Genomic DNA, 23,893 nt, shown 5'->3' with positions numbered 1-23,893 from the left:
TACTGTACTGCAATGCTCAATCTATTTTACATGTCTTTACATAACTTTAAAACATGCACGGTGGTCGGACACACTTTCCAAGTAGCTGTGTCGCCCCAGAGGTCACGGGAACCAGGGTAGAAAGTGGGTGGAGCCGCCTGGCCTGGCCCAGCAAGGTGCACTGTGGTCGGACACGCTCAGCGAGCGCCGTGGAGGTCAGTCGAACCAGGATATTGAGCGTGTGGAGCCACCTGACGTGTCCCAGTAAGGTGCGCTGTAGTTGGGACACACTCTTCGAGCAACCCCGGTGTGTCACCATGTTCTCATGCCAGAATACCGGAAGGAAATGCCACTTCTTCAAACATTTGCTCAACATTACTGAGGATATCTACTGCTCACATTTGGTATTACAGTGTACTGCATGGACCTCCTGACACCTCTCCAACGTGTTCTCCATGATGAGGGAGCAGCCCGGAAACACACGAGATGTCGCCAGACCAGAACGTGACCACATATTAGCCGCATCACTGTATAAGCCGCAGGGTTCAAAGCATCAGAAAAAAGTGGCGGCTTAGACACCGGAAATTACCATAATGTTAAAATACGGTCTCGTCTCGTCTTGCTTGAGGCAATTTGATGATGCACAAACTGCCAGTAAATGTCCTCCAATGCACACAACAGCAGCCCAAAAGATGTTCCTTTGTCTTTTTAATAATTACTGTCAGGCAAACCCATATGACTATTACATTGATGACAAGGTATTCTCTTTTCAGTACACAACAGAAGCCACCTGACCTCTAAGCAGTAGGACATTCATGGTCATTAGATTGTTCCCACGTTGGACACAAATGTAGTGTGTGGATTGGACTCGTATCAAACACAAGTGGTTCTTCTAGCAAATTCTAAAGACCTCCGTAAGAAACAGCAGTCGAGTAGAAAACAAACAGTTGTATAACAAGCAAGAGTATTTCCTGATCTTGGTTTTCCTGTCAAAGGTAAAGATGTACAATATATTGCTTTCAGGTGCTAAACTTAATAAAAAGGTAACCGAAAACCTAAACATTCTTCGCCTCTTGCGTCGACACGCCAGACGCAAAGAGCTGCCATTGAGGAACACAAAGACAAACAATCACAATGCTGCAGGAGCTCCAATGCGCTTCTTATAGAGTAGATCTTTACTTTCAGATAAGTTTTAGGGATATCAAATGCAAATTCAGCGATTAGCTCCTAAAACTTGTCTGAAAAAAGCTCCTGAAAAAGTGCAGCTTCTGTCACTCGTCAGTCAGGAGGTCTTTTTTGTTTGTTCCTCCTTTGATGGCAGTCAAACACTCAATGACTACAAAAAGAAGTGAAACAAACATGAGCGCGCATTCACAGCAGGAGAGGACGTGAAGAAAGGGGAAAGGTGGAGGGGGGTGAAAAGCTTCCAGGAGTGACATTTGACCGTGAGGATTGAAAATTAAAAAAAAAAAAAAAAAAAATCTGAGAATCTGGAGCGCCAGCTTCTTCTGTCCCTGCAGTCTTCTTTCAAATGAGCCGCCCCAACCAAGTACTTAAAGCTACAAAAACACACAACATGACATGACTGCGAGGGATAGAAGTCCCGGACTCCAGAATCTGCAAACACACTACTTGGTGTTCAGCAGGCAGGACAGAATCCAACCTGCGCGCACAGTCTGCTGGTCCGACAGGCGGGCAAACCCGCATCTTCACTTACGAGGCTCCTGGAAACTTCATCAGTAGTTCCCTCCGCCAAGGTTAACACGGCATTTTTATCTGTGGAGGTGGTACAAGTACCCATTGTAACCCCTGTACTTTAGAGTAGTCAGTGTACAGCTTGTAAAGCAGTATAGATCTATCTACTGAAAATGAATCACACGCAGACATTGTCTAAATAGCTGGCAACACAAGTGAGTAGCAAGATAATTATGTTTTACCGACAGTCAAGCATGGTCCAGGGATGCACGAATGCTGCCGGCACTGGGGGAGCTGCGGTTCATTGACAGGAAACATGTATCGTGACTAGGGTTGGGCATCGAGCATCAATGGGAAACGGGACTAAAGGTTCCCATTCTCCCAGAATTGTTAATTTTTTAAACTTTGGGTGATCGACCAGACCGCCGAGCGGCAAAAATGGTCGCATTAGACCAACAAAGAAGAAGCGTCAGGAGGTGTTTGAGTTCATCCATTTCAACCATGGACGGTGTGCGACAGTGCTGTAAAGTTGGGCTGAAATTCTGCTAAAAATGAACGGTGGGCGCCGTGTAACATTTGTAACGCCATCGTATCACACGGAGGAGGGTGCACCACTCACAGGATTAAACACCTCTGGCTTCACGGTGGACAGAGTACCCCGTTTTTGACGAGCTACGCCGGACTACTTTCAACCAGTCAGGTAAGTAAAACAATAAATTACGTCGATCTTACGCCGACATTGAAGCAGCCAACAAATTATGCTTTATATTGCGAATACGGTGGCCAACTCAAATATCCAGCTAACGTAAGGATGTGTACTTTTTCATAGACAAACGACCTGACGTCAACGCTAGATTTAGCCAGGAAGTTGACCAGACCCTGCCAAGAGTTACTCCATTCACCGTACTTGTTTGATATTCTGCACGCAGGTTAGTAGAAGCTCAGTAACATGGTTCAGTTACACTTTGTCTATTCTGCATCATTAGACAACCACCAACACATAAACAGGATATGTGTAACTGTATTTTCATGAGGTTATCAAAATTGAAAATCACTTGTGAGAGTGTACTAGTATGTAAAAAGACTTCTGAACTTCTGATGTTCAAGTTCAATGGTTTGATATTTATATTCATAGTAAAGTCATTCATAAAAAGTTCATATACTTGTAATTAAAAAAAAATCGTGGAGACATTTAGACATTTCATCCAAGACCTCTGGTTCTCGCCTTGATTTAAAGCATGCAAGCTTTTATGCCCCTACTTCTGAAAAGAATCGAATCGAGGTTCAATAGGAACCGTAATCGAAACAAGGATTCAGAATCGGAATCGCTGAAACTCAAACGATGCCCAACCCTAATCCTGACATTGTGAAGCAGAATTTAGCGTCTGGCCCGTTTAAAAATGTGGTATTTCAAGGGTCCCAAAGCACAAACCGCCATAAACGCCTCCTATTCCATTCCACTGTCTTCCGCTTATCTGGGTGCGGGTCAGGAGTCCTGGTCCCCGGCTACCTCTTCCAGTTCCACTGGGAGGACCCCAAAGCGCTCCCAGGCCAACTGAGGGACAATCCCTCCAACGTGTCCTAGGTCTGCCCCAGGGCCTTCTCCCAGCTGGGCAGGCATCCGGACTCGATGCCCAAGCCACCTCAACTGGCTCCTCTCAATGTGAAAAAGCAGCAGCTCTACTCATAGCTCCTCACCCTCTCTCTTAGGGTGAGTCCAGCCACCCTACGAAGGAAACTCATTTCAGGTGCTTGTATCCGCGATCATGCACCCTATAATTAAAAATAATAATAAAATCTGCCCCAAATCATCAAATTTGTTGCGGACGTCTGTCATACCAGGCCGCACAAAAGTCTCAAAAACTCATGTTTGCACCCAAACAGGAAATCAGACATTTTGGGCCAAAATCAGAGGTCGTATTTTGACAAACTCCTACTCCTGCTACTTTGACCAAATGAGTCGAAATCACAATCACCGATACTAGACAGATGGGAGATCATGTTATGAGCGGAGCATGGAGACAAACTCTGATGGTCAGTCTGACGAAATGCATCACCACAAAAATGTAAAGGTCAATTACTGGCTTTTGCTACAGCTTTTGATCATAATTGGTGCGGGTGATGAAGATCACACCCTGAAGTGACGCACAGGTCACTTCCTGAAGTAGTCACAGTGGCAACACAAGTGAGTAGCAAGATAATTGTGTTTTACCGACAGTCAGTCAGCAAATGCTGCCGGCACTGGGATTGATGATTTCCAACATGTACTGTGACATTGTGAAGCAGAAACTACTTTTCCACCATAGTTTGCAAGCGTGTGAGGCCCAGTGAAAAAGGTTTCAAGGGTCCTGAAGCAAGAACCCTCAAAAACGCCTCATTAGCCCCAAATCACCAAATTTGGCGGAGACATCTGTTTCAAAAACCCATGTTTGCACCCAAACAGGAAGTCAGCCATTTGGGGCCAAAATCAGGTGTCGTATTTTGCCAAACTCCTCGTAGGGATTTTGTCTGAATGAATCCAAATCAAAGTCACAGACACTACACAGATGGATGACGATATGTTATGAAGCATCTTAGCCGATGCCAATGGTCTTCAATTAAAATTGAGTAAGGTCCGAACCTTACTTGCCTTAAATTGCGTCAAACAGACTTGCTCATATGAATATCAAATGTAAGGAAACCCTGCACATCACCCTCCCACGCAATTATTTTGGCATCTAAATTGCACTTAAAAGATAACAGGTCCAAATTTCACATAAATAATAAAAAGTTTGACTGTACAAACGATGAATGAACACAAGAGGCTTATTTTTATGTTAAAACTGTACCAGTTTCTCTGAAAAAATATGAAATAAGAATTTAATAAGTGTCTCATGAACAGAAAAGCAACAGTACATCCCTCTTAAAGTTTCTGATTTTCTTGACATTGGAATTTGCCTGAATTTGTCACACAATTCCTCTTTTTGTGTACTTTTGAGTAAGATCTCTAGAAGTACTCCTTCACAACTCTCCCGTCAGTGAAAGACGTTTTGTTTTGCTCCAATATCCACACAATCCTAAGGGAACACTCATGTTCACATTGCTGTGCTGTGCTATGACTGTCGTACATTTTTCATACTGGGCTCTAAGTGCAGTTATTTTCCGCGCTCTCACATCAGACTTCGGTGGATACTTCCCCTCGCATGACCTGTGCTTTGTCAGGCTGTTGTGTCATACTTGCACTTTTGACCAGCGCTACAGTTTCAGAGCATATGAGACACCGCGGTTTGGCGCTGGATTATGGAAGAATGAACATATATCGCTCCGTCCATTCACTTTTCTGGGTCAACTGTTCTTACTTTTGAGCAAGCCATGGTTCTCATTCGCTCGGCAAGTAAACAAACGATTTCAGTGGCTCATTTTGAGTGACGTCACCGCGCTTGCTGTCACGTAACCGTAATAACTGAAGTAGGTACACCCGCAAACTGCCGCTGCAGTCGGTCCGCGACCATGATTATATGTTATTGCATTTCCCATTCACTTTAATTGGTCACAGCGAGGTCCGTCATTTGGTGATAGTTGGCCTATGCCGTAAAATATAGGCGGGGCATGGAGACAAACTTTGATGGTCAGTGTGTCGTAAAACGTAAACGTTAATAACTCGGCTCCAAGGTCAGATCTTGATCATAATTGGTGCGTGTGATGAAGACGACACCCTGGAGCTATGCTTATGTCACTTCCTGAATGAGTCACAGTGGCAACAGGAAATGACCAAAATTGAGTGTGGAGGGGAATGGTGGTGGCCCATTATTATTAGAACCCAACTGAGCACCTGTGAGGAAGTCCTCAAGCAGAGGGAAGGAAGGTGGAGGAGCACAAGATGTGCAACATCTCCACCAGTGATGTCATCGTAGAGGAGTGGAAGAGGACCCCCATGTCCAAGAGGATTAAGGCAGTGCAAGATAACAATGGTGCTCACACTAAATATTCACACAATGTGGGCATGGTCACTGTGAGGTGGTCTCACTTGTGTTGCCAGTGTACACAATAATGGCCGTGTGTTGGATAGTACTGTAAAGCTTTTCTGCTATACAAGCTGTACACCAACTACTTTAAAGTATATCCATGCTGACTCTATGGTATTGTCTCTTGAGAAGATAGAATTTAAAAAATATTCCTGAAGTATGATGTGTGTACTCATCCTGGTGTCTTCCATGAACCAGGAAGTGACCTGCCAACATGGACAGTGGCGCTCCACTATCTTATTTTACGTTGGTCAACCTTGGCAGAGGTCTTGCGCTTGGCTCTCTTATCGTCTTCAAGGTGTGGTGACCATCTTGCCAGTCAAGCCGTTCGTAAATGCAGCTGAGGATTAGCAGGTCCGGGTGCACGTCACAGCGAGAGGTCACTAAGCAGACCTCTGGGTGTAGAAGAGAATGTAGGCCTGAGTGTTGCACACTTCCTCCACACTGCAAACCTTCATCTCAGAGTCATTGCAGTGGACCCAGAAACCTGAGGAGCACAGTGAGAAGGGTTAGTCTGGAGATGATCCACGCTCAGGACCCCAGCGTGCTCACCTCCTTCTGTGTTGTAGCAGTATGCGGTGTAGTGCCCTGAGCCAAAGCCTTTGCCGTGATGCATGACCACGGCCGACAGGTCGTAGGTGTAGCCGCCTCTGTGGACGGAGTGACCCGAGCCCGTGCAGCAGTAGGGTTTGATGTTCAGAACCTGGTCGAAGGCCACGTGGACGCCGATTTTCTCCCGATGGTTCCTCCCCGACCACCTGCAGTGTCACATGAATCCAAGCATTTCAAATCGCGTAAGAGTGGCGTCAATAATGCAAGCAATTTCAAATATCAGTCTGCATGTATTCTTCCGCTACACTGTCACCAGCATTTCCGCTTCAGTCCCGCCCCCCTGTTCTTTCAGCCACTGCTCGTGCAATCAGTCTTGCATGTCAATCACAAAAGCGACACCACTGATTGGCTGTAAAGTCACCCGCCCAGTGTATGGAGATGTCAATCACTACTTTGTTTATCTGACACATTACCATGCTATTGTATGAGAAAGTGTCTCAAAATTTTTGATTGGTAGTGTACATGGCATAATTTTGTATAATAAACATATGAATATAAAATTGATAATCAATAATGCCTTATTTACTAGTAAGATAAACAAAGTAGTGATACTATGTTATTGTATGACAAAGTATCTCCAAACTTTTGACTGGTAGTGTACATGGCATAATTTTGGATCATAAACTTCTTCTTTTCCTTTCGGCTTTTCCCTTCAGGGGTCGCCACAGCAAATCAATTACCTGCATCTAACCCTGTCTTCTGCATCCTCTTCTCTCACACCAACTACCTTCATGTCCTCTTTCACTACATCCATAAACCTCCTCTTTGGTCTTCCTCTAGGCCTCCTGCCTGGCAGTTCCAAACTCAGCATCCTTCTACCTATATATTCCCTATCTCTCCTCTGGACATGTCCAAACCATCTCAGTCTGGCCTCTCTGACTTTATCTCCAAAACCTCTAACATGTGCTGTCCCTCTGATGTACTCATTCCTGATCCTATCCTTACTGGTCACTCCCAGAGAGAACCTCAGCATCTTCATCTCTGCTACCTCCAGCTCTGTCTCCTGTCTTTTCCTCATTGACACTGTCTCTAGACCAAACAACATCGCTGGTCTCACCACAGTTTTGTACACCTTTCCTTTCATTTTAGCTGAAACTCTTCTATCACACATCACACCTGACACTTTTCTCCCCCCGTACCATCCTGCCTGTACACGCTTCTTCACCTCTTTTCCACACTCTCCATTGCTCTGGACTGTTGACCCTACGTACTTAAAATCCTCCACCTTCTTGATCTCTTCTCCCTGTAACCTCACTCTTCCACTTGGGTCCCTCTCATTCACACACATGTACTCTGTCTTACTGCGGCTAACCTTCATTCCGCTCCTTTCCAGGGCAAACCTCCACCTCTCTAGCTTCTCCTCCACCTGTTCCCTGCTCTCACTGCAGATCACAATGTCATCTGCAAACATCATAGTCCATGGAGATTCCTGTCTAACCTCATCTGTCAGTCTGTCCATCACCATAGCGAACAAGAAGGGGCTCAGAGCTGATCCCTGATGCAGTCCCACCTCCACCTTGAACTCCTCTGTTACACCTACAGCACACCTCACCACTGTCTTACAGTCCTCATACATGTCCTGCACCGCTCTAACATACTTCTCTGCTACTCCAGACTTCCTCATACAATACCACAGTTCCTCTCTGGGCACCCTGTCATAAGCTTTCTCCAGAGCTACAAAAACACAATGCAGCTCCGTCTGGCCTTCTCTGTACTTCTCTACCAACATCCTCAAAGCAACTACTGCCTCTGTAGTACTCTTTTTTTGGCATGAAACCATACTGCTGCTCACAAATGCTCACTTCTGCCCTTAGTCTAGCTTCAACTACTCTTTCCCATAACTTCATTGTATGGCTCATCAGCTTTATTCTTCTGTAGTTGCCACAGCTCTGCACATCTCCCTTGTTCTTAAAAATGGGCACCGGCACACTTCTCCTGCATTCCTCAGGCATCTTTTCATGATCAAAGATCCTGTTGAACAACCCAGTCAGAAACTCTACTGCCACCTCTCTAGACACTTCCAAACCTCTACATGTATATCATCAGGACCGACGGCCTTTCCACTCTTCATCCTCTTCAATGCCCTCCTCACTTCATCCTGACTAATTTTTGCTACTTCCTGGTCCACAAAAGTCACCTCTTCTAGTCTTTGTTCTCTCTCATTTTCCACGTTCATCAGCTCTTCAAAGTACTCTAGTACTTAGTATTAAAGTATTAAAATAATTTTGGATCATAAACATATGAATATAAACTGATGATCAATAATGCCTTATTTATTAGTAAGATAAAGTAGTGATTGGTCAAAAGTTTGGAGACACTTTACCATGTTATTGTATGACAAATTGTCTCCAAACTTCTGACTGGTTGTGTCCATGGCATAATTTGTATAATAAACATATGCATATATAATCGATGATCAATAATGCCTTATTTAGTAGTCAGAAAGACAAATTAGTTTAGAGACACTTTTCCATGTTATTTTATGAGAAAGTGTCTCCAAATTTTTGACTGGTGCTGTATATTAGTTATACAATGTTTAAGTAAATTTTTACTCCTTTACTTACAATTTACAATGCATTCCTTTATAACTAACTAAGGTGTTATTACACATTCTGTACTCATTTATGTCTTAATGTTTCTGTCAACTTTTTTAAATTTATGATTATATATTACTATATATTACTGTAAAAGCTACCTAAAAATCTCATTCTGGCAAACAACAGACGTTAATTTGTATTTTAAATCAGTGTCTAAGAAAGTACAAAAGATTCAAGTGAAAGTCTGGCAAGGGATAACTATCATTTTAAATCTGCTTCTTTTTACACTGATTCCTGGTTAAAGGCCATTAAAAGATGCACGCATCATCTTTACAAATAACCAAATTACTGTCACGCAGGGAAAAAACAGCTTGCATGGACACAACAACCAAAAAGAAAAAAAAAACGAGAAAGTGGATGATATTAATAATAACAATAACAATAATAATGAAGACAAAGCCACTTGCCTGAAGCGCTTGAGGTGCAGCCGTAGAACCTGAGGTAAGCGGTAGATCAGAAGCTGCTTATGGGCTTCTGAAAGAACTAAAGGCTTATGGGAGGTTTTCCGTCTTCTTTCTGCCAAAACACACAACACAGATGGTAAACGATTGCTTCAAAGTAGCATTACAGGTGTGATGCAGTACAGTGAATCCCGGCATATTTGCGATTAAGCATTCGTGACCCTGCAAATTTGCAGATTTTTAACAAAAATTAAAACTTTTTTTTTTTTTTTAATTTGTGGGACAACCTGCCATTTTGTGCTTATAATGTCCGTAAATGGATTGCTAGTGGGTACAAAGCCCATCTCATTTGCCCTCAGTTGCATAGAAACCCAAATGCCAACCTCACTCACGGTGCAACCAAAAACATACGGACTACTGTATGTGGGTATCAAAATAGACACTTACACACTAATGTTGTCCAAAACAATACTATTTTATGCTCATTTATAACCCGCAAGGCATGCTGGGAACATGCGGGCACACTCCTTTAACAGGAAGTTACCAAACCCATATATGCACTCCTGATCAAAATGTTAAGACCAGTTGAAAAATTGCAAGAATGTACATTTTGCACTGTTGAATCTTAAGGAGATTCTAGGTAGAGCTTCAAAATGCAAAAAGAAGAAATGGAAGTGAGACAAAAAATGTTGAGCAAGCAATTTATTGCAAACAAGCATTAAGGTGACCATAGTTAAAAAAAACAAAAACAAAACCCCACTAAAATAGAAATAAAATGTATAAAAAAGGAGTGAGTAATGAGTAGCTGTTCCATTCTTGTTAATGAGGTGAAAAATGGGTTTGGGCATGCTTGATGCCAGTGTTTCCAGGAGGCTAGTGGGAATGTTGCTCCAGGTGGGGAAGATGGCTTCACGGAGGGCATCCACTGTCTGGAGTTGATGGCCATTTTTGTGAACTTCCCTTGTTAGCCATCCCCAAATGTTCTCAACTGGATTAAGATCAGGGGAACACGCAGGATGGACCACACTAGCTTACAGTATTCTTTCTTTGTCAGGTGGGCATTGTGAAGTGCAGCGTTGCCCTGTTGAAAACGCCAGTCATTACCACACAGATGAGGGCCTTCAGTCATGAGGGAAGCCCCCTACAACATCTCCACATAGCCCCTGCACAACCTAAAGTGCTGTGTGGAAAACATTTCAGGTTGGAACTCCTTGTCATGCCAGTAACGTTGAAAGCCATCAGGACCGTCAGGGTTACATTTTTTTCCTCATCAGAGAATTAAACTTTCTTCAACCTTTCAGTGTCCCATGTTTGGTGTTCTCATGTCAACTTCCAAACAGGCAATTTTGCGGTGTTGAAGGAGATGAGGCCTTTGAAAATGTTTTTTGATCTTAAAAGCCCTGGCAGATGGCGTCTGATGGTTATTGGACTGCACTCCGCACCAGTAACAATCTTCATTTGGGCCGAGGATGGTCCCGTGTCTTGACGGACAGCCAATGGGATCCTCCAGCTCAGGGTCGGTGACATTTTTTGGGTCTACCACTTGACTTTTTTGTTCCATAACCCTCAGGATGTTTGAAGAAGTTTAAATGACTGTTTTACTGTGTCCAACCTCCGAGAGACCTTGCTTATGCAGCTCAACAATCTCACCACTGAATCATTCAATCCGCATTTTTGCAAAAATTTTGCCTTTTACAGGCTGTGCTCTGAAACTTTTGATCAGCCCATTTCACTTTAATGCTTGTTTACAATAAATTGCTTACTCAAAAACGTTTCTTGTCTCACTCCCATTTCTTCCTTTTGCATTTTGAAGCTCTTCTTAGAACCTCCTTAAGATCCAACAGTGCAAAATGCACATTCTTGCCATTTTTCAACTGGTCTTAAAATTTTGGTCAGGAGTGTAGCGATACAGTACATTGTATATGGCTACAATATGGCTACAATTAAATTAAACAGTTACAAGAGAATAAAAAATTAAGCCAAAAAAAACCCCATTGTCCCCGTAGCCCGAGTCTAAACGCCTCTACTCACTGTTGCAGTGGTTGCAGGCGTAAATGCTGCCTTCCAGCGCTTCCGTCTCAGTAAACTTGGACAGCATTTCGGTGAGGGTGCAGCTGCGCTGGTAGGCCGTGGAGCCTTTGTTTATGCTGTGGTAGCGCTCGGGAAACTCCAGAGACAAGTCCCAGAATGGCTCAACTGTGTTTGACTTGTGCTTGCAGGACAGACACGTCACCTAGACAGCAGAGGACACATTGACGGGGAAAAAGTGGTTTAGAAACATTGCACTGTATTTCTTTTCATACTTAAATTCCCCTCGTTAAGCTCGGACTCGTCTGCCTGGACTTTTAATGAGGTGCACCTACACAATCTAGAACCAATGTTGTAATAGTGGTAAGGCGTTAGTGATGATTTTAAAGTGCATGCAAAGGTAGAAAATGCTGACCACTCATGATACTTTCAAATGCAGCTATTGACATTTTGCGGCATTAATAAAAATTAAAAAAAAACTACACCAGGCAGTTGCCTACAGCCACAGTTGTTAATACCAGTGTTTTTGGCTAATTAGAGACCCCGGCGGTTATTTGCTTTAGCAGGCCACACACCCGGTGACTTTAGAAGACTTGAACTGAATAGATGAGTTCATTGAAGCGTACCAACTGAAGACAGACCCAATGCTGCCACACTGACCTGGCTGAGTAGCTGCCCGTGAAAGATGGTGTTCAGAACCTTGAGCACTTGCTTGGAGAGCTTCCTCTTGGTGATGGGGATGACTATCCTGCGCTTAGAGCCCTCCGTGTCCAGCTCCTGCTGCACCTTGTCCAGCAGCTCGCACAGGAACTCCTGGGCGTCCTGCTGGTCGTAACCGCGGAATGCTGGGATGAGGTTCCACACGGAGTGCAGCATGGCGAAGGGGGACACTAAAGACCAGCGGCCCGACCACATGACCCTGAAAAGCGTATGCAACTCGTGGCACAGAGACATCTGCTGGCGGGTGGAGCAGCGTGGCTCCTTGGGCTGGACCAACTCGGCAGCCTGAGGGGGAGGCGGAGCAGTCTCCTTTTTGCCCACTGTCACGTTTTCCAGCGGAGTTGAGGTCAGCTCTGCGTTACCGCTGCTGATTACACTTCCCACCACTGCCTTCATCCCCTGCGAGTGGTTCGTCTTGGCCAGCAGCTCCTCGGTCTCGCACAGGTCCAAAGTGAGAAAACACTCCCTGAATTTCTGCAGGTGACTAAGCACTTGCAAGATGGAGTTCATGTAGCATGTGTTCCCGAGGTTGCGCAGGCCCGTGACCCCCGGAGCGAGACGGCGGCGAGTCGCAGAGTGGGACGAATAGTACCGCCTCAGTTTAGCAGCTCTGCCGTTGGGAGGGGGCTTTCTGGGTAAGGCGAGGAGGGAAGGCTTCTTAGGAGGAGGGGGAGGTAGGCGTTCCGGAGGGTCACGGAACTTGCAAGGAATGAGCGCGATGGTTGAGCGTGGCGCCTGAGTAAGAAGCCTCGCGCTCTTCCTAGGGGGGGCGCTGCCCAACTCTTCCATGAGTCTCCTTTTCACCTCTTTCTTTTGTCTTCTCGCCTCCTCCAGCTTCTCTTTGCGTTCGTTCTGCAGCTCCCGATACTTGCTCGTCCACCTCTGAAGCATCTTCGCCAGGAGAGTCTTCCTCCTGTGACGCAAGGCCAGCTGCATGGGAGGCTGCGGCGCGCTTTCCCCGAGGCGGTGGCTGCACGCACCCCAAGCAGAGGAGCGCAGCGAGCGCCTACCCGGGCTCCGAACAGTGGAGAGGGCCCCCCGGAGGAGCTTGAGATCCCCCTCTGCGTTGTCGTTGAGTACGTAGTCTCCGCAGGCAAAGCAGAAGACATCCAGCTCGCGCACCTCCATGGCCAGCGGGTGGTGGGACTCGTGAAAGTGTTTGAGCGAGTGCTCCTCCATGAAACGCCCGCAGGCCACGTGGGAGCACTTGAGGCAGGCCCACACCGAATCGGTGGTGCTGCAGTCCACGCAGTGCCATTTCTGCGGATTGAGGATGGAGTGGTCGTGGCCCAGGCGAAGGCGCACCACGTGCTTACAGCGATCCATCTCTCCACATGCACATGTGCCCTCAGAGGTGGGACGCACGTCCTCTAGCCGGGCAGCAAGTCATTCTGCGGGTTGGAATGACACAATTACATCATGTGGACACACAACTCCGCATGTTTAAATTTAAACACTGCGGAACAGTTCACAATTTGTTCATAAATAATGCAGGAAAATAATGGATATAAGAATAAATAATAAGTCAAATAATGGAAAATAATAATAGTAACAGAAATACAGTAATCCCTCGTTCATTTCCGCAATGTAGGATTCCTTATTCATTAATGGAATATTTTCATAGTTAGACCACAGAAAACCTGTTTACGACCTTCTAAAACACTGTTTTTAACATTATTAGAGCCCTGTAGACATGAAATAACGCCCCTACAGTCACCTTCATACTCACATTACCGAGTATAGTAGATAAGAGAAAATAAGCCATTTAAGACATAAATAAGATTTGTGGTAGTGTATGCTGCTGTAAATGTGTTCTGGTGGTAGGGGACAGGAAGTGACGTCGTGGGTTCAGAGTTGAGTTTTAGCTTGGAGTCTTACTGACACCTAGTGACCACTGTAGACCACTACAACTCATCACGTCTGAATGCATCCTCTGAATGCCTTATATTTGTATTTTAGTTTTTAGCCATTGTTGTGCTGGAAAATGCTTAATTTCGAGAGTAATGGAGGCCACATATTTTAAAATATATTATTTAACACTAATATAGCTAAATGAATGAATTTTTAAGCAAGTATAACAATTTTAGAATATAATAAGTGTCTGTATGTATTATTTTTATTTACATTGTTATAATGAAGCTATCCAATAATAAATAAAATATTTCTTACCATTAATGCGACTTGTGGTGCTGCATGATTTTGCCTGGTACTCTGTATATCATCCCCCCCCTTTCATCAAAAGGATTGGCTCTACAGAATTCCCTCTGATTATATCTACTATGTTGGGTAATACAAATGTAAAGGTGACTATAGGAGTGTTATTTCATGGACTGAAGGCTCTAAAAGTGTTAAAAACGCTTTTCTACGCCATAACTACAAAAACATTAAATTTAATATATGCCACCATGATGCGCCCTGCAAGTGTAAAAACAAGTTAAACCACTGGTTTCTTTATTTCTTGGCAAAAACAAGTAAAAAAAAAAAAAAAAAGGCATAGCATGCACAGAATGACGAAGTGAGCTCTCATCAGGTACATGCGTGATATGCTGATGTCTCGCCTATGTTTTGTGCAACTTTAGTGACATAGTTTGCCCGAAAGCGACTAAATTCACGACTCTGTGTTCAACTGTAGGTTTCACGGTATGATCAAGATTTTTTAAACCCGTTCATCCTGGCTTTACCTGAGCTCCGCCATCATCAATCTTCAACATGCGACTGAACAGGCTTTAATTCAAGGGAGTCCATCATGTCCCAGAGGCCCAAAAGTAATTGCGCAATCACTAATTATGCATCTCAGTATGAACAATTTTGACAATTTCATCGAATATTATTGCTCTTTACTCATTTCAGCCTAATGACAGCCTCCTCCACTTTCATCAGAACCCCCTTTGTGCCGCCTATTGACAGTTCCAACGAGATGAATGGAAATTTGCCACACCTCGACATGAAAGATTGACAGTGCATCCAAAAAGCAAGCAACGGGTAGGAATTCCCAAATGGCTAATGAGATATTTTTGTCAACCAGCTGAACTAAAGCCGCAGCTTTGCTTGCAAAGACAATAACACTCATTTTTGATTGACACTGTGAGAGGCTTATTTCATTTATTTAACAAATACGTTTACAAATGCGGCATGGCGTTAACCCACGCCATTTTGCGCTTCCAAGTTTTTCCAAAATATAGGACTTCACAAATCATGCTGTGTTGTGGCTGAATACGGCCAATTCTTAGTCAAAAAATATGCGCAGTTAATTAAGCAAATATTACATATTTTTAGCCTCAAGCATAAACATAGCTAAATGAAGTAAAATACAAATATAAGGCACTCAGAAGGTGCAGGTACACAGACATAATGATATGTAGCATGCTACACTGGCCACTAGATGTCAGTAATGTTATTATAATGTTGAGTGAGACACACAAGCACCAGACTTGATTTTTTTTTATTAGAGGTTTGAATTACCTAGCAGAAGGCACCGTAATCCCTAACACAGGCTACTGTTGCGGCTAAAAGTCAACTCGGAACCCCCAACATTACTGCCTGTCCACCCCCCACTCAACTCCCCTACCACCGGGACACATTTACAGCAACACACACGAGCCTTATTTATGTCTTAAATGGCTTATTTTCTCTTGTGATGTTTACTATATTGGGTAATACGAATGTAAAGGTGACTATAGGGGTGCTATTTCATGCCTAGAGGGCTCTAATAATGCTACAAAGTGCATTTGGAGGGGTGTAAACAGGTTTTCTATGCTCCGACTCCGAAAATATTCTATTTATAAATAAGAAATTGCATATTTACTTGTGACTTTGGCTAAAGGCATGAGGAGAATGGGCGATAATAAAGTTTCTGAGCTTTATCGCTCTTTGCTCTTATTTTCCCCATTTTTTCCACAAATATTTCAACTTTCATCTCAAATAATACTTGCCAAATATTACGGCTTAATTCACATATTTATAGCACTTTTTCCCCAACCTAATTTTCCAAAAATGTCAACTTAATTTTGTTTTGTTTGCTTGTCATATTACGAAAAATGTTTTTCTTTGATATTTTGACTTTTATTCTCGTTAGAATCCAACTTTTTTCTCTTAATATTGTGAATTTATTCTCCTAAAATTACAGTATTTTTGTCCATTGATGCTGGGTTTTCTTTTAATTTTCCAACTGTTTCAACTTTCTTTGTGTACATTTTTTTCCTCGTAATTATAACTTTATTGTCATACTATTCTGACTTTATTCCCATAACAATATAACTTTTTCCACAACCTGATTTTCCAAAAAAGGCCGCACGGTGGTTTAGTTGTTAGCATGTTGGCCACACAGTCACAGTCTGGAGATCGGGAAGACCTGGGTTCGAATCTCCGCTGGGCATTTCTGTGTGGAGTTTGCATGTTCTCCCCGTGCATGCGTGGGTTTTCTCCGGGTACTCCGGTTTCCTCCCACATTCCAAAAACATGCATGTTAGGTTAATTGGAGACTCTAAATTGTCCATAGGTATGAATGTGAGTGTGAATGGTTGTTTGTCTATATGTGCCCTGCGATTGGCTGGCGACCAGTCCAGGGTGTACCCCGCCTGTCGCCCGAAGTCAGCTGGGATAGGCTCCAGCATGCCCCCGCGGCCCCAATGAGGAGAAGCGGCATAGAAAATGGATGGATGGATGATTTTCCAAAAATGACAACTGTTTTTGTTGTTTTGATTGTTTCTCATAATGTTACAACTTTAAAAAAATGACAACTTTTTCTTGTTAGATCACAACTTTTTTCTCTTTACTCATTCAGTCCCAGCCATTTTTCAAAAGACAACCAACCCCTTCAGTAGTGGCCATTTTAGACGACTTTGACTGATCTTTCAAGGCACACAGAATATATTGTTCTGTGGCTATGTAAACATGGAACCTACCAAAAGAAGGATTAGACTCCCGTCCTTCATCAGAAAAAAAGTTTGTTTCCAAACTTGCCTTTCGCGCAAAAAAACGTAGAAGACATAAAGACAATGTTGAGATTGGGCGTCAGTTATAAAAACGTATAAATAAGTCTTTGGTATCGAATGAGTGAATATTTTGATTTCATTCTTTTTTCGAATGTGCCACAGACCAATGAAAAAACAGCCCCGGGCCACACTTTAGACACCCCTGACATAAAGGGACCCATTTTTCATAGATCTCAGATTCTTTGTTGACACAAGCAGTCGACGTCGACTTTAAGCAGGCACTTTTAAAGCGGATTCCGCTGAAGTATCAACCTCTTATATTAAAAAATAACAATTCTAAACGGCAGAGAGAAGAGAAAGATAGATGTGCTTACTGTACAAACTGTTGTCTTGATCAGCTTTCTGGTAAAACATCACTAGGTGCGGCGAGAACAGCAACGGCTGGTGTTATCACCCATATCCACTATCATCAGCATCCACTGGAACGTTCTAGCAAAGAAGAAAGGGAGGGAAAAAAATCATTATAGTTCAAATACAACAAATTTCCAGTTCCAAGTTAAAGGCCTGGGCAGCGTTCAAGCTGGCCTTGCTGTCGAATACATGCCACGCTTCCGTCTTTAGAGTGTGTGTGTGTGTGTGTGTGTGTGTGTGTGTTCGTGTGTGTTCACCAGGAATCTGGCGTTTAATCCGTGCGCCTTGAGCAGGATTTGTACAAACTGCTTGGAACTCATGCGGCTTATATGATGTGGCAACTTTCAGGTTCCAGTTCACATTAGCGGAGAAGCTCGTCTGTCATGAACAAGTTTTAAAACCGAAAAGACCATATACTGGTTCAAAAAAAAAAAAAAAAAAGCGCACACACACAGGACGCATTCACTACAGGAAGTAAACTTATATCAGCAATTGCCGAGATGTGGAGAAAGGGGCAGGGTTAAATAAGCTCTGCTTCTTCCTGCTCCTTTTCGGACATGTTGGACTGTGTAAACTTGTGACGTTCTTGAATGTAAACTCTGTTGAGCATTGTTTGAAACAAACGATGATCATGACGACTGCTCATCACTACTTGACATCAAAGATTAGTGTAAGTGCGGTCGTGAAAGGCTGAGCAAGTTCAGAAGCCAACACAACTACGTGGACTCTAAAGACATCCATTTCACAACTTTTACCAGACAAGTGCCGCAAAGCATGCTGGGAAGCAGGAAGCACTGACGGCTCAAAGCCTTGCTAACTGAAAATTTGCATTTTGAGATAAAATATGGACATATAATATTGTTTAAAACACCCAATATGATTATTTCCATGCAACTCATGTCAAAATAATTTGGAGAAACTGGCATTAATGCTAACCAATGGCCATGTAGAAGTAATTAGCATTCTTTGGGGTTAGTATTTACAGTATTTACAACTGAAGGGAGCTCAATTGCGCATGTGTAAACATGCAACTTTGATAAGCGGGATCGTAAATAAACCAAAGTATGAGCAATTCTGCAAATCTTGACCATTTTGCTGCCGTTTCTGCAAAATGAGGTGGAAAACCCCCCAAATGTCAATAATTCAGAAAACTCTTGCTAATACAAGATGCACCAAAGAGATTACTGCTGTCTTTTCTGTGCACATTGTGCAAATCCACATAAAACCACTTGATGCACCCCAGTTTGGAACCCTGTTGTGCAAAAGATGCTTGAAACGTCGTTTTTGGGGCTTGCTTTGAACAACAATTGCGCTTGAGATTAGTTTGAGATTAAAATAAAGTAAAATATTCCAATGAACTACATTTATTTCCCTGCAACCCGTAGCAATACTTAAAACACTTGCATTCATGTTCATTAATGACCATGTATATGTAATTATAAGTGTTTGGGGGTTTTATTTAACAGTGACAACAAATAACTGTTTCAAATAAAGCTCAACATTGATATAGTGACGTTTATATACAATAGCGGTAGTAAAATCGAGGTTTATGTTGTTAGTCTTTCTGTATTCTTGCGTCTATTTAACCACATTGTATGTAGACTGCTGTTGTTAATCCTTGATCTCGTCCGCTCCTTGTTGTCCGGTTTCCACACGCCATGTTAGGCTACCTCGCCGTCTCCAGCTCGGCGTCGAGGCAGAACAAAGAGGCGAGAAGAGAGCCGCTCGCCGAGAACTTTGTTGAGACAGCGCGACCACCAAGTTAGCTCCCGTCGCTCCATGCTAGCCCCGACGGAACCGCGGCTCCGTGAAGGGCTAGCGGCGCCGCGCCATCTGCTTTAGCCCCGCCGACGAGGAGGGAACCCCGCCGGGCGCTCGTGGCAGAAGAGTCGCCGGTGGGTTGCTAACATGGAAGTGTAGCTTATGTTGCGCCTTTGGTGGTTTTAATTGAAGTTGACCTAGCTGCTGTTGTCGGTCGCAGACGGTCTGACTACCGCTTATTAGCTAACGCACCGCGCCGCTAATCTTGTACAAACTCCCCGCTGACATCCACGACGGAGGATGTCAGAATGGAGGCTTTGTTTGCTAGCAGAAACGGAGCATTGTGATAAAGGAAGATAACGTTACCATCGCCACAACGCATCCATCCCGCACACAAGAAGGGGGGGAAAGCTGCTTGTTGTCCTCCTCACTCCCAGATTGAACAACCCAACTCTCAATGCGAGCCCGGACCCTGCTGCTCTCATTGGACCGAGGCTGAGCGACAGCCGGCCTCCCATTGGCCGAGTGGCGGAACAACAGGCAGCAGGATGGACCCACCGTCCGTCCACCCACCCACCGAGGCCACATGGAACAATAACCGAGCATCGTAGCTCAAAGCTGGGCTAGGAGGAGGAGTTGACCTCGGTGTCAGTACCGTGGTTGGGGTTCATGGAATGACTTTTTTTTTTTAAATAGATTCTCTCCATTCAAAAAGAGGGGCTCAAATTAACGCAAAAGGCCCATTATATCGTCTATTTTATGTTTTAGATGTGACTTTAACATAATAACCCAAGGGTGGACTAAACAGAAAAAAATCAACCAGTGGCACTCGTACCACATTTTGAGAATCATTGGATTAGTTCAATAAAGCTGGATTAAACCTCATTAACTAGTTAGTTGTAGAATTAAGACAACACTTTAAAGGCAATACATTTAAAAGGATTTCCACCACATTACCAAATCAGTGTCATTCTGTTTTCAGCTACATGATTTAGTTGCCTGTGCCTGAGAAACTCACAACAGGCTCAATTTACACAAAGATTTTTTTAAATCCAAGACACAATTTACAAAACAAAACACCAGGATCTCTTTCCTGATCCACAAGATTGAAACTAAAAGATGAGCAATATAAAAGAGAAAATTCCATTCATGTTGACAATTCAGCGCACATTACTGCTTTGGATTTGCAGTTTACGGAGTTTGTTGAAAAGCTCCAGGTACTGAGTCATGGTGTCGACGCAGTCGGACGGTGCAAAAATGCCTTCGGGCTTCGTGGCAAACACAGACGGCAGCTCTGGCACGCTGGAGCCCAGGAACGACTGCATGAACTCCTTCATAAGATTCCAGCAGTCCCCCGGAACCACACAGGGACAATACTCCACCTGAAAAATGAGGAAACACGTAAGTAAGGTGCGGTCAGAATGTTTACGCTGAGGCCGCGTGTCCATCCATACCTCTACTGATATCCCTCTGGCACTGGAGCTCATGGTCACGGTGCCAACCTTAACCAAGAAGTCACAGTAGCGGTATCGCGACCCCCGACACTCCACTTTGTGGCCCTTTGCGTTGTGGAAGTGGCTCTTCAGCTTCACCATGAGAACATCAAAGTTAGTGTCGGCCACGAGGCAGGGCCCGTTCTCAAACAGAGCCAGGCAGCTCAGTGGCGTTTCAGAGTTGTGCATCACGTACAAGAGCTTGGAGGGCTGACCTGGATGGAACACAAACGCTGACCTCAATGCATGCATGCATTCCACACAGCATTTTTATTACAGCACGTCTTCTTCCCAAGGGACAATACTATAGAAAGTAAACTTTGGCATACTTTAGAGTAGCTGGTAGACAGCTTGTATTGCACTACACTTTTGAATGCATTGTCCCTTGAGAAGATCTCATGTCATAAAATGGTTGCTGGAACGTGATACTGTATCTAATGGGATTTTTAACATTAATTCTAAGAAAAGTACAATGAAAAAATATGACTGGACAAACAAACTTTTTTTTTTTTTATTTAGCCAAGTCACAAAACCATGCAGGGTGGGGGGTTGATTGTTTACATTTTTGGAGACCTTGGGGGTATACGGCAAAAGTGTCTCCACAAACCCAGGCTTTGTGCTCAAGATGCAAGGAGCGTTAGGAGGAGTTCCCTAAAAGATTATGACTGCTAAAAGCAACACAGTGGCCGCCAAAACAGTGAGGGAGGACTGCTGGCATGCCAGCATGCAGCGTGTGAATGTGCAAGTTAACACTGACTATTATAAAAACTATCTCCTACTAGTCTTTTCATTGATCAACTCTCAACATTGCACAACTTTGACATATTAACGAATTCATTTAAAAAAATAAAATCATTGGAGCAACAACTTTCGTTTTTGGTGTCATAAATGCTTTAAATATTTTAATCTGCTGTATCTCGCCGGGACAACTAGATGGCAGTGTTTTGCGTATGAGGTGTTTTGTGGCGACTTTAAAGTATTTTTTCCTTTTTATAATAAAACAAGTGTTTTAATGCAGTTGATTGATTCCTCGGAGTGTTTATTCGTCCATCAAATATTGTAATATGAGAAGACTAGCAGGCTCTGTACTCACGCAAGGACGCCTATGACATTTACATCTGCTAACATTAATTATGAATATTTCATATTGCATTTTATTCCTGGTGCTTGCGTGAGCATATCTAGTGTATTCCCTCGGCTGAAAATCTATCTCACTTATAGATGGATAATATCTTTTTTTTTTTTTTTTTTTTCCATGTCCCCTCGGGAACCTTGTAGGTCCTAAATAAATGGTGACGCCATCCCCGACTTAGTTAAACAGTGAAACAGTGGCACTTTCATAGCTGATTTTAAGATGAAAGCCTTGACATAACCTGGTCCCGACCAGACTATGAATTTAGCCTAAGTTACCTTGGCAATACAACTGCTTTGAAAGGGAGATACCTTCGCTGAACACGCAAGTCCGGCTTTCCGCTCAACACAGCTCGCTAACCCACTAAAATCGTTTCGCAGAATCCCCCCCAAATAAACCACTGTTACGATAACGTAATAACAATAATACGTTTGAATAGTTCACTCTGTAAGGTGGCGGAATTGGCTTTTGCGACATGTATTTTCTCAAAGGCAATTCATTCTGTCACTTCCTGCCTTTCGCTTTTAATGCTTGCTAAATTACGACAAAGTATTAGTGCCACATTGGGAAAACAAATCTGAGAATAAAAGTCGTAAATTTGCGAGAATAAAGTCATAATATTACGTTTCAACGTGTCGTACGTACGTGTCCGAGGGAAAATAGAGCAGAGTTCTTCAGGAAGGAAGGACATTTTCTTAAGGCGAGCTTTTACTTATAATGGGACAACACAACAAAGCAGATGAGCGCAAACTGATTAGCATCATCTCATGTCTGTCTTCCTTACCCCGCCCCCTCCACATAAGTCCCCCGTTTTCATTGCTGTCTCAGCTAATGCAGGTTACATAAAGTTACTTTTATTCTCCTAAATCTACAAATTTCTTCTCATAAATGTAAAACTCTATTCTCGAAATCTCCAATTATTTCAATACCCCGTCCTAACAAGCATTGCCTGGGACGGCTATGAAAACGGGGTCAAAGGTAATATCAACTTTTATTCTCAAAAACTTTTTTTTTGTCAATGTGGCTCTAATACTGAATATAACGACCATGCGGCTAAATTATCAACACGGATCTCCTCTACATATGAGGTGTGTTACGAAACTGAGATATTGTCGCCACTCCGAAGGTCAGGAGAACCAGAGTGTAGAGCGTAGGGAGCACTTGCTGTGGCCGCCATGGTGCATATGGTCGGACACCTGCTCCGAGTAAACCCGGGGCCGCCATTGTTAAAGGGGTTTGACCGCTGAGGGGATGAAGACTGCTGCAACGCAAGACTCTTGTTTAGATCGCTCCCCTAGTATCTAAATAGTACTTTTGGCTCATTGTGGAACAATTCAAGTTGCATCACTTGTGTTAACAGCTCGTTTGTCTGTTGACTCACTTTCATGGACAGTAAAACTATACTGCTATACAAGCTGTACACTGACGACTCTAAATGATATCGCACTTTCATGTCACGAGTATTGTCAGTTGAGAAAATACAGTACAATCCTGCAAATAAAGAGTAGTTGTCCTATTGCATTAAAAAAAAAAACAATGTTAAGTATTACCGCTGACACTTCCAGTTGCATGGTATGTCTCACAGTCTACACAGAAGCTGCCCTGTTTCACAGCACCCAGCTGCTCCAGTTTCTTGTGCAACACGTCCACAGTCTGCTGCACACTCTTCCCCTCTGACACCGGCACTTGGCACACACTGCGTCACAATAAAAGACATTGCTTACATTTAAATCACCCGCCAGATAGTTGAACCCCCAACGAGTAACGTTAGTGAATGGAACAAAGCGATCCTGTGCAACTAGTCATAAAATGCTCGGCGATTAGCGAAGGAGCGTTTAATAGCAAGATGTTTTCAAATAATACGAAACACGTAGAATTGTAATCAATGAAAATACATTATAAACTCACCAAGTAACTCCCATTATTGATATTTTCCTCCAGCCACTCGTTTTGTCGTAGGTTCACTTCCGGGTGTCCTTCTTCTTCTGCGGTGAAATTTGGTTTTCCAGTTTAAAAAAAAGTAGGTTACAAAAAACCACATATAAGCTACCATAAATACAAATTAATAACAAAACACAAATACAATTAAATATATCGAATTATTTCATGGATATATACATTTTATG

General features: G+C 43.3%; 2 protein-coding genes across 2 annotated transcripts; both read right to left on the bottom strand.

Annotated features, from left to right (window-relative positions):
- Nucleotides 1-679: 679 nt before the first annotated feature.
- On the bottom strand, nt 680-13,391 carry usp49 (ubiquitin specific peptidase 49). The gene is made up of 5 exons (XM_054785314.1): nt 11,977-13,391; nt 11,320-11,521; nt 9,295-9,403; nt 6,231-6,436; nt 680-6,165 (listed from the first exon to the last, which is right to left on the bottom strand). Exons 1-5 carry the CDS (start codon nt 13,360-13,362, stop codon nt 6,062-6,064), a joined length of 2,007 nt encoding a protein of 668 aa, XP_054641289.1. The 5' UTR covers nt 13,363-13,391; the 3' UTR covers nt 680-6,061.
- A 6,904-nt stretch (nt 13,392-20,295) lies between these two features.
- med20 (mediator complex subunit 20) lies at nt 20,296-23,803 on the bottom strand. The gene is made up of 4 exons (XM_054785315.1): nt 23,676-23,803; nt 23,318-23,463; nt 20,597-20,850; nt 20,296-20,524 (listed from the first exon to the last, which is right to left on the bottom strand). The coding sequence occupies exons 1-4, from the start codon at nt 23,687-23,689 to the stop codon at nt 20,303-20,305; spliced, it is 636 nt and encodes a 211-aa protein (XP_054641290.1). The 5' UTR covers nt 23,690-23,803; the 3' UTR covers nt 20,296-20,302.
- Nucleotides 23,804-23,893: the final 90 nt, after the last annotated feature.

The sequence above is a fragment of the Dunckerocampus dactyliophorus genome, chromosome 8 (assembly GCF_027744805.1).
Source record: "Dunckerocampus dactyliophorus isolate RoL2022-P2 chromosome 8, RoL_Ddac_1.1, whole genome shotgun sequence".
Classification (NCBI taxonomy): domain Eukaryota; kingdom Metazoa; phylum Chordata; class Actinopteri; order Syngnathiformes; family Syngnathidae; genus Dunckerocampus; species Dunckerocampus dactyliophorus.
The sequence above is the reverse complement of the archived record's forward strand: the minus strand, read 5'-3'. Positions and strand labels throughout refer to the sequence as shown.

What these genes read in the sequence shown, in the direction of transcription:
- usp49 (XM_054785314.1), bottom strand. Translation starts at nt 13,362, where the DNA reads ATGGATCGCTGTAAGCACGTGGTGCGCCTTCGCCTGGGCCACGACCAC. An exon ending in ACGGGCAGCTACTCAGCCAG is followed by an intron (nt 11,522 to 11,976) that starts GTCAGTGTGGCA and finishes TCTGCTGTCTAG; the next exon opens with GTGACGTGTCTGTCCTGCAA. An exon ending in CTGCTACAACACAGAAGGAG is followed by an intron (nt 6,166 to 6,230) that starts GTGAGCACGCTG and finishes TGTGCTCCTCAG; the next exon opens with GTTTCTGGGTCCACTGCAAT.
- med20 (XM_054785315.1), bottom strand. An exon ending in TGCAACTGGAAGTGTCAGCG is followed by an intron (nt 20,851 to 23,317) that starts GTAATACTTAAC and finishes TGTTCCATCCAG; the next exon opens with GTCAGCCCTCCAAGCTCTTG. An exon ending in CCAGAGGGATATCAGTAGAG is followed by an intron (nt 20,525 to 20,596) that starts GTATGGATGGAC and finishes CTCATTTTTCAG; the next exon opens with GTGGAGTATTGTCCCTGTGT.